Source organism: Stenella coeruleoalba (genome assembly GCF_951394435.1).
Source record: "Stenella coeruleoalba genome assembly, chromosome: 2".
Classification (NCBI taxonomy): Eukaryota; Metazoa; Chordata; class Mammalia; order Artiodactyla; family Delphinidae; genus Stenella; species Stenella coeruleoalba.
In genome coordinates, this window is record NC_137147.1 from 83,768,526 (window position 1) to 83,781,555 (window position 13,030).

Sequence of the window (13,030 nt, forward strand, 5' to 3'; positions counted from 1 at the left end):
GCTCTTCCCACCACTGAGCTTGAGTTCCCACAGAATCTTCTTTTTTTTTTGGCTGCACTGGGTCTTCGTTGCTGCGCGCAGGCATTCTCTAGTTGTGGCGAGCAGGGGCTACTCTTCGTTGCAGTGCGCGGGCTTCTCATTGCGGTGGCTTCTCATGTTGCGGAGCACGGGCTCTAGGTGTGTGGGCTTCGGTAGTTGTGGCTTGCGGGCTCTAGAGCGCAGGCTCAGTAGTTGTGACGCACGGGCTTTGTTGCTCCACGGCATGTGGGATCTTCCTGGACTAGGGATTGAACCCGTGTCCCCTGCATTGGCAGACGGATTCTTAACCACCGCACCACCAGGGAAGTCTCACGGTGGAATCTTCTACCTCCCCCCTCAACTCACATTTACCAAGCCTCACTGTGGACCCGGCTACAACGGCTCCTACAGGGATGGCAGCCACCATGCAAGGACATCACCCCAGGTCCTGGAGCCTTCCCACCTTCCAAGAGAAACCTGCTTGTGGCCCTGTCCCAGGCCAGCTGCTGTGACAAATGCTTCTTTCAGGTCTGGGACACACCACTTTGTTTTCTGTTCACTTTACTTACCTAAACTCTTCAGGTTTGTTTGTTTTTGATGGATGTACTGGGATGGTATATGTACATAATAAATATATGGATGTGAAGCAGGCAAGAGGAAGGGGAGAAAAATCGAGTAAAGCATGCTTGGACCAATCTTATGGGGGTGATGAAAATGTTCTAAAATTGATTTAGAGTTATAGTTGCACCATTTGGTAAATTTACTAAAAATCACTGAATTGTTCACTTGAAATGGGTGGATGATATGATATACAAAACATATGTCAATAAAGCTGTTTCTTAAAAGACAAATGCCTGGATCTCTTTGGATTCTTCTGAGAGGATTTCACGGAGTGAAAGCTCTGTGCAGAGCTGGGACGAATGAAAAAGATCCAGGACGGCATGGCCACCAAGAACGCTGACTGTACTCATGCCGTGTGGGTTCAAATCCTGGCTCCAGCAAGTTCTTATCCTTTTGGTGCCTTAGCCTCTTTTGTCTATAAAAAGTGGGTTTCATAACACCCAGCTCCTTGGATAGTTGTAATAATTAAAGGAGGCACTAAAACATCTGTCACAGCGCTTAGCTAATAGCACACCTAGTCACTGTTATTATTCCTATGACTGTCCTTTAGGAGCCGCCCCTGAGAACAGGGTTCTGCCCAGAGCCGGGGCCGCCAAGCTCTGAGTTGCTGGAACTGAAGCTGCAGGAGGAAAGGTGGGGGAGCTGCAGGAAAGCGGTCCAGGGAAACTGCAGGCTACCAGCACCACGATGTCACCTACCAAGCTTCACTTTCTTCCTTCTCTCATCAAGTTTCTGGGTCCTCTCTGCTGCCTGCTTCTTGGCTTTCCTGACCTTGTCATATGCAGCCTGGCGGAAGAAAGGAACACAGAGGAGCAGTCAGCCAGGGAACACACACAGAGCCCAGCCACCTCCCCGGCCCTGCCGTTAGCCCTAGAACCATCAGGAGGCAGTCTGGTGACAGGGTCTCCAGGCTAGGACAGCAAGGACTGTGATGCATGGCCAAGTATAGAGGATGAAGCACACAGTGGTCTATAAATGTGGAGTAATTTAGATAGAGAAGGATGAGCTTACCCTGGCGGCAGCATCAGTCAGTACCTCCAAGGCCTGAGAAAGCTGATGGAAGAGTTCAACTAAACATAGGGATCAAAAAAGAGAGGGGAGAAAAGTAAAGTTAGACTTGATGATGGTGTACTCCCTCAAAAGAGCACCTCAAAGAAGCCACAGGCTGCTAGAAAAGCAGACATCAGCAGATGATGGACTAGCAAGGAAGGGTGAGTGCATCAGCAATTGACCAGATGCTCCTAACATGCGAAGTGCAGCCTTGGGGCCCAGCGCCCAAAGCCAGGCTGTGTGCGTTGGCCTCCCACGGCACTCACACCACACCCAGGTGGGTTGGCCTCCTTCTCCCCATGCCTAGGAGAGGCTTACCTGCTCTGGGATTATCCGGATTTTTGTCTGGGTGGCAGGAGAGGGCCTTCTGCCTATATGCCTTCTTTACCTGGAAGAGTCAAGATTTGGTTATTTACTCTCTCACCCCAGGACGGAAAGGAAAACATTGTTAAAGTGATAAGGGAAATCCAGGGAGTGCTCTCCATCGCTAAAAGAAAGGCTGCCACACTGAAACCGTCACCTCACAACCACAGAGGAGACCTGCAGTGGAGGCAAAGGCCGTGGAGGGAGCTGACCACTGCCCTGCAGCAGAGGGGCTGGGCCTGCTTCCGCTGAGCACCCAGTCTTACCACTGTGGATGTCAGAGGGCTCCTGGCGGGGGGCAGATGTCCCTATAGCCACCCGGAAACAGGCACTCTCACACACTCATGGTGTCATGTAATGTAAACCAGGGCAACCTTTTGCCCTGGAGGGAAATTTAGCCATCAAAATTTAAAATGTGGTCGGTCTCGGCTCCTCATCATGTCCTACAGTCCCTTAGATATGTACCGGAACCCGGGGGCCTCGGGGACCCCGCTCTGGGACTTCAGCAGCATCATCCAGACGTGCAGCGGCAACATCCAGAGGATCAGCCAAGCCAGAGAAATAACGTGTACCTGCTGCTAAGGACTAAGTTGTTCAGTTTCTACTTAGGAGAAGAGTCACTCAGCAATCACCTGGAAGATTTTGCTTAATTATTGTTTCTTAACAGACTTAGAGGCTATTAACACATCTGTGTTTTTGTAAGCTGCTCAGATAAAGAATTTGATGAGCCAACTAGGAACTAAGCAAGATTCAAGCAAGCTACAGGAAAATCTGCAACAGTTACAGCACTCTACAAATCAGCTTGCCAAGGAAACAAATGAATTACTGAAGGAATTAGGGTCCTTGCCCCTTCCTTCATCTACTTCAGAACAGCGCCAGCAGAAACTTCAGAAGGAACGTCTCATGAATGACTTCTCTGCAGCCTTAAACAATTTCCAGGCTGTGCAGAGAAGGGTATCTGAAAAGGAAAAGGAGAGTATTGCCAGAGCAAGAGCTGGATCTCGTCTTTCTGTGGAGGAGAGGCAAAGAGAGGAGCAACTCGTCTCATCTGACAGCCATGAGGAGTGGAACCAGATGCAGAGCCAGGAGGATGAGGTGGCCATCACTGAACAGGATTTGGAACTTATTAAAGACAGGGAAACGGCAATTCAGCAGCTGGAGGCTGATATTTTGGATGTCACTCAGATATTTAAAGATTTGGCAATGATGATCCATGACCAAGGTGATCTCATTGACAGCATAGAAGCCAATGTGGAAAGCTCAGAGGTGCATGTAGAAAGAGCCACTGATCAGTTACAGCGAGCTGCTTACTATCAGAAAAAATCTCGCAAGAAGATCTGTATCCTGGTGCTTGTCCTGTCAGTGATTATTGTAATCTTGGGACTTATTTTGTGGCTAGTTAATAAATGAAGTGATTGCCTCCGAGCCTTCTCCTGCTGAGCTGTTTTCAAGGGCAAGTGCTTGCTGGAGTCTTGCCAGAACAAACTGATCACAAGAAGACAGAATACACCAGAATGTCCTGTAATAATTTAGTTAGAAACTAACTACTAACTAGTCCTTGGAATTAGTGACCTGTGGAGACAGTATTTATCAATTTATGTATACATTTTATTGATTTCTCAAATTAAGAATTAATTTATGTGGATTTTGCTTTCTCTTATATTCTGATTGCCCTTCGTCCCAAGTGTTTACTGAAAATTACATTCTAGATATTCTTGTTTTGGTAGGTAACACTATAGTCTTGTAATATTGTCTTTCTATGTACATACAAGATTTACCTTTTTACTAGCAACTGAGATAGAATTACTTTCTGTCACCCAGCATATTGGAGTCTGTCAGAAACTGTATAATAAGCCAGCAATTTTTATTATTTAATATTTGTTTGAATTTCTAAGAAGCCTGCCCCCTATATGCTTTGAAAGGTTTTGGCAATGTATTTAACTAGAGAATAAAAAATTGCACAGGTGATCCAGATTAAATAAGAAGTAACTATTTGAGCTGGTCAGCTGTTGGGGTGTGTGTTAATCTGGGTTTAAGTTTATTATCTGCTAGTGTCATCGACTGCAATTCATCCATATATACATTAAATGATCTTGTTCACTTTTTGAAGAGTTTAATTTAATTAACATTATGATTCTCTGTGGGGTTCCTCTCCCACCTGTCTGTATAGAAGGGGAGAATTAGACAAAGCGTTCTTCTGGAGAGCAAATAGGAATTGTTTGGAATGATTTAATCTTTTGTTGTTGTTGCTCAGTTGTGGTTCTGCATTCCTGGTAAATGATGAATGTTGCTATCAAAAGGCTGCCCCCTACCCTAATAAGGTTTGCTGGGCATTTGATGGCAGGAAGATTTTAAAAGCTAGACTGAAGTTGGTTTAACATTTAGTCCTGTGAACCTGGCGATAAAGCAAAGGTTCTTTTTTGTAAATAATACTGGTTTGGAATAGTGATGTTAGACTTATCCTAATTTATGAACAAGAGATTAATCTCTCCATGCATAGTTTTAGACAAAACTGTTTCAATAAAAGATTGCTGTCTTGTAACATAAAAAAAAAAAATTTAAATGTACTTTCCCTTTGACTTACTCTGGAATTTGGACTTGTAGAAGCATGCCAAAATAAATATGCAAGGATGTCCACTAAAACATAGTTTATATTAGCCCCAAAGTGGAGCCAACCAAAATCTCCAACAATGGAGACCCATTAAAAAAATTACCATAGACTGAAGTCTGTATGTGCTTTCTAGAAAGATCTTCAAGTCCTCATCACAAGAAAAAAAAATCATAATAATGTATGGTAACAAATAGCAAAGCATTATGTTGTACAAAATGTGCCAATTATACCTCAACTTAAGAAAAAGAAAGAAATATCTTCAAGGTATGGTGCATGAAAAAAACAAGGCTTAGTATATACAATGATCATTTTGGGGTTGAAAATAAGAAAATAAAAGAAATGTAAATAGTTAGAGACACTCGGGCATGTGCACAGCCCTTGTTTTCTCTTCTTTCCTGAAAGCAATCATAAACTTGTGGTTTCCTTTGCAAAGAAGCTGAAAGTGGAGGGGAAGGAAACATTTACTTCTCATTTTATACTTTTCTGTAGTTCAAATTTTCAAACCTTAAACATGTCTTACTTTATTATCTTTTTTATTGATAACAGGGGTTATCCTGGTGGCAAGGCTATGGTCCTTTTTTAGTTTTTACCTTTGCACCTCTCTGTATTAAAAAGAAAATGTTTTATTTCTTATATTAGTAAAAATTAGCAAAAATAAGCAAACATAGCCACCAAGATTCTCTTTTATATATTCCCCACACATAAGGGAAGGCAGAGCACAAAATCCCAGAAGCTACCCTCTGCTTCCTGAGGCCTTGCTCTCAGTTCTGCCTGCACACCTTACCTACTGCTCAAACCTCCTGGGAGGAGGAGCCTCTAGACCAGAACCTCTACCAGTAGCTAAGAAGACTGGCTTCCCAGGCTTCCCAGAGGGAACCAATAAACACTTCTATCCAAAGTGTGCTAAATAAGGGGCTTCGGAGGCAAGCAGCCAGCACCCCCAGGGGAGGGCCTGTGGGCAGGTGCCTAACTCTACTCCCACCTCCAGAGCTAAGGAGGGCCAGGAGCCACCTAGCCCAGGACCTCTGGGGTGTGCTGCCACCTGCTGGGCCACGCCTAGAAACACACCTTCACCTGGCAGGGCAACCAAGCCCATCTAGCTCTCCTGGCTGAGCCTGAGGAAGCAGGAACCACTCCCAGGACAGGCTTTGAGCAGAGAGGGTGTAGATGTGCTTCCCTGCTCCCCAACCTTCCCAACTGCCCGCCTATGTTCACCTCCCACCCCAACTTAGGTCTTCACCATTAAAAAGAAATGACAACAATAACAAAATCTAGCTTTTTTCACTATTAAGAAATAATAATAAGGGAAGGGGAGGTGATAGTTTTATATATAGTCTCACACTTGGAATGTCATCTTTACTCTTTTTTTTTTTTTTTGCGGTACGCGGGCCTCACTGTTGTGGCCTCTCCCGTTGCGGACAACAGGCTCCAGATGCGCAGGCTCAGCGGCCATGGCTCACGGGCCCAGCCGCTCCGCGGCACGTGGGATCTTCCCGGACCGGGGCACGAACCCATGGTCCCCTGCATCGGCAGGCGGACTCTCAACCACTGCGCCACCAGGGAAGCCCTTGTTTTGTGTTTTATAATTCATTTTATATGTTCTATATCAGAAGATTGGTTTTTTTTCTCACTTAAACAGGAAAACAAAACTGTTCAAACAAAAAACTAATTATATAATAATGGGAAATACTCTACATATATTAATTTGCTTCCTTATCAATTCTCTTTCCAGAATGTGTTCCTTTGACATATGTCTTTAACTGTCTCAACAAACTTTATTTGAAGCAATAGTACAACTGGACCTAGGTCACCTCACTCCCTGTCTGGGTGGACCCCCATCTTACCCCCACCCCTCCAGCCTCCCACACTCCCAACATCTACAACCAAACACAACTGCCCCAATCAACTTGATGTATCCTGGACCCCTATTCCCTCAAGGCCTGACTGGGCCTCCATTTCCAAATCACCCTTTAAAGGTGTAAGGGGTTGAACATTCTGTGTTTCAAGAACCTATTGGAAAAATTTACCAGTCTCATGAGTAGGGGGAGAGGTGAGGCCAGAAAGTCAAGGTCAGGCTGGTATTCATTTTTAGAGAGGAATGTCTAAGGGTAGGAGGGGAGCTCTCCTACAGCCCTTCAGTACAGCACCGAATCTACCCTACCTCCCAGGTCCACTCATGGAGCAGCTAGGATATGGAGGGGTTGAGCTGGAGCTGGGGATACAGAGGAAAATCAGGAATTTCCCTGACACTGAAGAGGAAGGACACTGCTTAGCAAGGAAGATGGCTATGAAAACAATGAATTACACTGAGGTTGTAAGATGCCTGTAAGAGAGGGCCCTAAGAATGGAAACAAAGAGAAAAGAATGGCTAATTTTAGCCCTGAGGGCCTCACAGAGGAGGCAATATCTGAGCTGGATCTGAAAGGTGAGTAACAGTTCTCCAAGCAGGGCCAGAAAGGGTATTCAAGACAGAGGATGTGGAACAGCCCAACTTCTCTTCAAGCCCCAGACAAGCTTAGAGAAGAAATATGTTTTCCTTTACTGAGGAATAAGTACTGAGAACAGAAAAAGACATGAAAAAGGAGAGACGTGGTTGCAATAAAACATGGGAATAAAAATAATGTTTTTGTCAAAGAATATTTTGGTTAATTAAAAAAAAAATTCAACCAAAGAAAAGTAATAGAAGAAAACCAGGAAAAGAATAAATTCATACCAACAAGTTTTAACACACAAACTTGGGGTGAAGAAATGCTAGGGAATGAGAGCACACATGTAGGCAAAGAAATGCAAACTGGGCTGAGAAGAGGAGAAAAAGATTAAAGTTAACTCAGGTATGATACTGAAAGTACAAGAAAGTTAACGTGATTCATAAGGTATGTGTAATTCATAAAACACAGAGTAGAACAATTAGAAGGGAAAGCCCCACAGTGCATATGAGCAGGGCGAGATGTGGAGAGCCTTCTGAGTTCAAAAGTAATGAACCAGGATGAATGACTGAGGAGGCATTTGGGGTCTCCAAGCCCAAAGAACTTGAACCTCAAAGTTCTCTGTGACCTAATCAAAGTTTATTGTAAAGCACAAAGGCAAGATTAATGGAACATATAAGCATGGCCAAGAAACAAATAGTAATAAATGTAAAACTTCAATGTATAGTAAAAAGTATTACACTGAGTGAAAAAAATATACACAGTGAAAAAAAAAAGGTTTTAGCTCTTCATCTCAAACCATATACCAAAATAATTCCAGATAGATAAAAAAACTAAACACAAAAAAAGAAACTAAAAGAACCTAAAGAAAGAAAATGATGGTAAAGAAAGAAAATGATGGGACTTTTAATCTGCTTTTAGGATGGGGAAGAAAGTCCTAAGCATTAAAACAAGGGAAGGAATCACACATGCATGCACACACATGCATACTTATACAAAATGAATGAATTTACAAATGAAAAAATTTTAATTTCTCTAAGTAAAAAATCATAGACAAAATTAAAAGATGAGGGATATGATAACAGAGAGAAGTATGTGCATGAAATATGACACACAACACAGTCTTCACTATGCAAAGAAATCATGCAGAAAAAGACAAGCAAGAAAAAGACAAACTACAAGAAAACAGAAAGAACATGAAGAAACAATTCATAGAATATAAATGGTTAATAACAAGAAAAATGTGCACAGCAAAGGAAACAATAAACAAAATGAAAAGAAAACCCTCAGAATGGGAGAAAATATTTGCAAATGAAGCAACTGACAAGGGATTAATCTCCAAAATATACAAACAGCTCATGCAGCTCAATATCAAAAAAACAAATGACCCAATCAAAAAACGGGCAGAAGACCTAAATAGACATTTCTCCAAAGAAGACATACAGATAGCCAACAAACACATGAAAAAATGCTCAGCATCACTAGTTATTAGAGAAATGCAAATCAAAACTACAATGAGGTATCACCTCACATTGGTCAAAATGGCCATCATAAAAAAATCTACAAACAATAAATGCTGGAGAGGGTGTGGAGAAAAGGGAACCCTCCTACACTGTTGGTGAGAATGCAAATTGGTACAACCACTATGGAGAACAATATGGAGGCTCCTTAAAAAACTAAAAATAGAGCTACATATGACCTAGCAATCCCACTCCTAGGCATATATCCAGAGAAAACCATAATTCGAAAGGATGCATGCACCCCGATGTTCATTGCAGCACTATTTACAATAGCCAGGACACAGAAACAACCTAAATGTGCATCGACAGAGGAACGGCTAAAGAACATGTGGTACATATACACAATGGAATATTACTCAGCCATAAAAGGAATGAAATAGTGCCATTTGCAGAGATGTGGATGGACCTAGAGATTGTTGTATATACTGAAGTAAGTCAGAAAGAGAAAAACAAATATCGTATAATATCATTTGTATGTGGAATCTAGAAAAATGGTAGAGATTAATTTATTTGCAAAGCAGAAATAGAGTCACAGATGTAGGGAATAAACTTATGGTTACCAAGTGGGGAAAGGAAGGGTGGGATAAATTGGGAGATTGAGACTGACATATATACACTACTATGTATAAAACAAATAACTAATGAGAACCTACTGCGTAGCACAGGGAACTCTACTCAATGCTCTGTGGTGACCTAAATGGGAAGGAAATCTAAAAGAGAGTGGATATATGTATATGTATGACTGATTTGCTTTGCTGTACAGCAAGAAACTAACACAACATTGTAAAGCAACTATACTCCAATAAAAATTAATTAAAAAGAAAAACATGAGGGATTTCCCTGGTGGCGCAGTGGTTAAGAATCCGCCTGCCGGGCTTCCCTGGTGGCGCAGTGGTTGAGAGTCCGCCTGCCGATGCAGGGGACACGGGTTCGTGCCCCGGTCTGGGAGGATCCCGCATGACGTGGAGCGGCTGGGCCTGTGAGCCATGGCCGCTGGGCCTGCGTGTCTGGAGCCTGTGCTCTGAGGCGGGAGAGGTCACAGCAGTGAGAGGCCCGGGTATCACAAAAAAAAAAAAAAAAAAAAAAAGAGTGGCTGGGACTTCCCAGGTGGTCCAGTGGTAAAGAATCTGCCTTACAATGCAGGGGACGCAGGTTCAATCCCTGGTCAGGGAACTAAGATCTCACATGCTGCCGGGCAACTAAGCCCGAGTGCCACAACTACTGAGCTTATGCGCCTCAACCAAAGCCTGCGTGCCACACACTACAGAGCCCACACTCCCTGGAACCGCATGCCACAACTACAGAGACCACCTGCCCTGGAGCCTGCACGCCACAACTAGAGAAGAGAAAATCCACATGCCACAACTACAGAGAAGCCCACGCACCACAACAAAAAGGCTGCACGCTGCAACGAAAGATCCCCCATGCCTCAATGAAGATCCTGCATGCCACAACTAAGATCCGATGCAGCCAAAAACAAACAAACAAACCACAAGACCCCTCTATATGCTGCCTACAAGAGACTCACTTCAGGGGCTTCCCTGGTGGTGCAGTGGTTGGGAGTCCGCCTGCCGATGCAGGGGATGCGGGTTCGTGCCCTGGTCCGGGAGGATCCCACATGCCGCAGAGCGGCTGGGCCCGTGAGCCATGGCCGCTGAGCCTGCGCGTCCGGAGCCTGTGCTCCGCAGTGGGAGAGGCCACAACGGTGAGAGGCCTGCGTACCGCAAAAAAAAAAAGAGAGACTCACTTCAGATGTAAGGACACACACAGACTGAAAGTGAAGGGATGAAAAAAGATATTTCATGCAAATGAAAACCAAAAAAAGCTGGGGCAGCTATACTTATATCAGACAAAATGGGCTTTAAGACAAAGACTGTAATAAGAGACAAAGAAGGTCATTACATAATGATAAAGGAGTCAACCCATCAAGAGGATATAACATTTGTAAATATTTATGCACGCAACACAGTAGCACCGAAATATATAAAGCAAATATTAACAGACCTAAAGGGAAGCATAGACAGCAATACAATGATAGTAGAGGATTTTAATACCCCTCTTTTGTCAATGGATAGATCATCCAGACAGCATATCAATAAGGAAACATCGGCCTTAAATGACACATTAGTTCAGATGGACTTAACAGACTATATATATAACACTCCACCCAAAAGCAACAGAATAGGGGCTTCCCTGGTGGCATAGTGGTTAAGAATTCACCTGTCAATGCAGGGGACACAGGATTGAGCCCTGGTCCGGGAAGATCCCACGTGCCACGGAGCAAATAAGCCCATGCGCCACAACTACTGAGCCTGCACTCTAGAGCACGTGAGCCAAAACTACTGAGCCTGCATGCTACAACTACTGAAACCTGCATGCCTAGAGCCCGTGCTGTGCAACAAGAGAAGTCACTGCAATGAGAAGCCCATGCACCGCAACAGAGTAGCCCCCACTCGCTGCAACTAGAGGAAGCCTGCACACAGCAACAAAGACCCAATGCAGTCAAAAATAAATAAATAAAATAAATAAATTAAAAGAAAAAAAAAGCAACAGAATACACATTCTTCTTAAGCACACATGGAACATTCTGCAGGACAGATCATATATTAGGCCACAAAACAAGTCAATAAATTTAAGAAGACTGAAATCATATAGAGCATCTTTTCTGACCACAATGGCATGAAACCAGAAATCAAGAAGGGAACTGGAAAATTCAAATATGTGGAGATTAAACAACATGCTACCAAACAACCAATGGTTCAAAGAAAGATCAATGAAAGCAGCTAAGCCCGTGCACCACAACTACTGAGCCTGCACTCTAGAGCCCGCGAGCCACAACTACTGAGCCCGTATGCCACAACTACTGAAGTCTGTGTGCCTAGAGCCCATGTTCCACAAGAGAAGCTACCTCAATGAGAAGCCCGCACACTGCAATGAAGAGTAGCCCCCACTCACCACAACTAAAGAAAGCCTGCGCACAGCAATGAAGACCGAACACAGCCTAAAATTTAAAAAAATTTTGTTTAAATAAATTTTTAAAAGTTAAAAAAAAAATAAAGAAGAATTAATACTAATCCTTCTCACTCTTGCAAAGAATAGAAGAGGAGGACACATTTCCAAACTATCTTTGCAAGGCCAGCATTATTGCCCTGATACCAAAACCAGACAAGGATGCCACAAGAAAAGAAAATTATAGGCCAACACCCATGATGAACACTGATGCAAAAATTGTCAACAAAATATTAGCAAACAGAATTAAACAATAATATGTACATTAAAGGATCATACATAATGATCAAGTGGGATTTATTCTAGGGATGCAAGGATAGTTCAACATCCACAAATCAATTAATGTGAAACACTATATTACCAAAATGAAAGATAAACATCTTATGATCATCTCAAGAGATGCAGAAAGGCATTTGACAAAATTCAACATACATTTATAAAAACTCTCCACAAAGTGGGTATAGAGGGAATATACTTCAACTTAATAAAGGCCATATATGACAATTCCACAGCTAATATCATGCTCCATGGTGAAAAGCTGAAAGCTTTGCCTCTAAGAATCAGGAACAAGACAAGGATGCCTACTCTACCCTCTTTCATTCACCATAGTACTGGAAGTCCTAGCCAGAGCAATTAGGCAAGGAAAAGAAATAAAAGGCATCCAAATCAAAAAGGAAGAAGTAAAGCTGTCATTATTTGCAGATGACATATTATATATATAGAAAACCCTAAAGAGTCCACCAAAAAAAATGTTAGAATCAAAGAATTCAGTAAAGTGGCAGGATACAAAATCAATACACATAGTGCATTTCTAGGCACTAACAATGGATGATCAGAAAGAGAAATTAAGAAAACAATCCCATTTACAATTTCATCAAAAAGAATAAAATACCTAAAAATAAATTTAGCCAAGGAGGTGAAAGATCTGTACACTGAAAACAAAAAGACAATGATTAAAGAAGTTGAAGAAGACCAAATAAGAGGAAAGATATTCCATGCTCATGGTGTGGAAGAATTAATATTGTTTAAATGTCTTTACTACCCAAAGCAATCTATGGATTCAATGCAATCCCTATCAAAATTCCAATGGCATTTTCACAGGAAAAAAAAAATCCTAAAATTTGTATGGACCCACAAAAGACCCCAAATAGGCAAAGCAATCTTGAGAAAGAAGAACAAAGCTAGAGGCATCATATGTCCTGATTTCAAACTATTTACGAAGTTACAGTAATCAAAACTGTATGGTATTGGCATAGAAACAGACACCTTGATCAATGGAACAGAACAGCCCAGAAATAAACCCACATATACAGTCAATTAATTTACAACAAAGGAGCCAAGACTATGTAATGGGGAAAGGACAAAGAAGCCAAGAATATGCAATGGGAAAAGAACAGTCTCTTCAATAAATG

General features: G+C 42.5%; 2 protein-coding genes across 3 annotated transcripts in view; one reads left to right on the plus strand and one right to left on the minus strand.

The window, feature by feature from the left end:
- Positions 1-13,030, minus strand: part of DNAJC17 (DnaJ heat shock protein family (Hsp40) member C17) — a 38,517-nt gene that overhangs the window by 8,390 nt on the left and 17,097 nt on the right. For both annotated transcript variants that reach the window (XM_079913715.1, XM_079913714.1), the window contains exons 2-4: positions 2,008-2,077; positions 1,651-1,709; positions 1,338-1,425 (exon numbers count right to left, since the gene is read on the minus strand). In XM_079913715.1, coding sequence (XP_079769841.1) covers positions 1,338-1,425; positions 1,651-1,709; positions 2,008-2,077 — 217 coding nt within the window. The remainder of the gene's footprint in view (positions 1-1,337; positions 1,426-1,650; positions 1,710-2,007; positions 2,078-13,030) is intronic.
- Positions 2,491-4,155, plus strand: LOC307182715 (syntaxin-12-like; the record flags this gene model as incomplete). Its single annotated transcript, XM_079914167.1, has 2 exons — positions 2,491-2,620; positions 2,756-4,155. 2 exons carry the CDS (start codon positions 2,491-2,493, stop codon positions 3,460-3,462), a joined length of 837 nt encoding a protein of 278 aa, XP_079770293.1. The 3' UTR covers positions 3,463-4,155.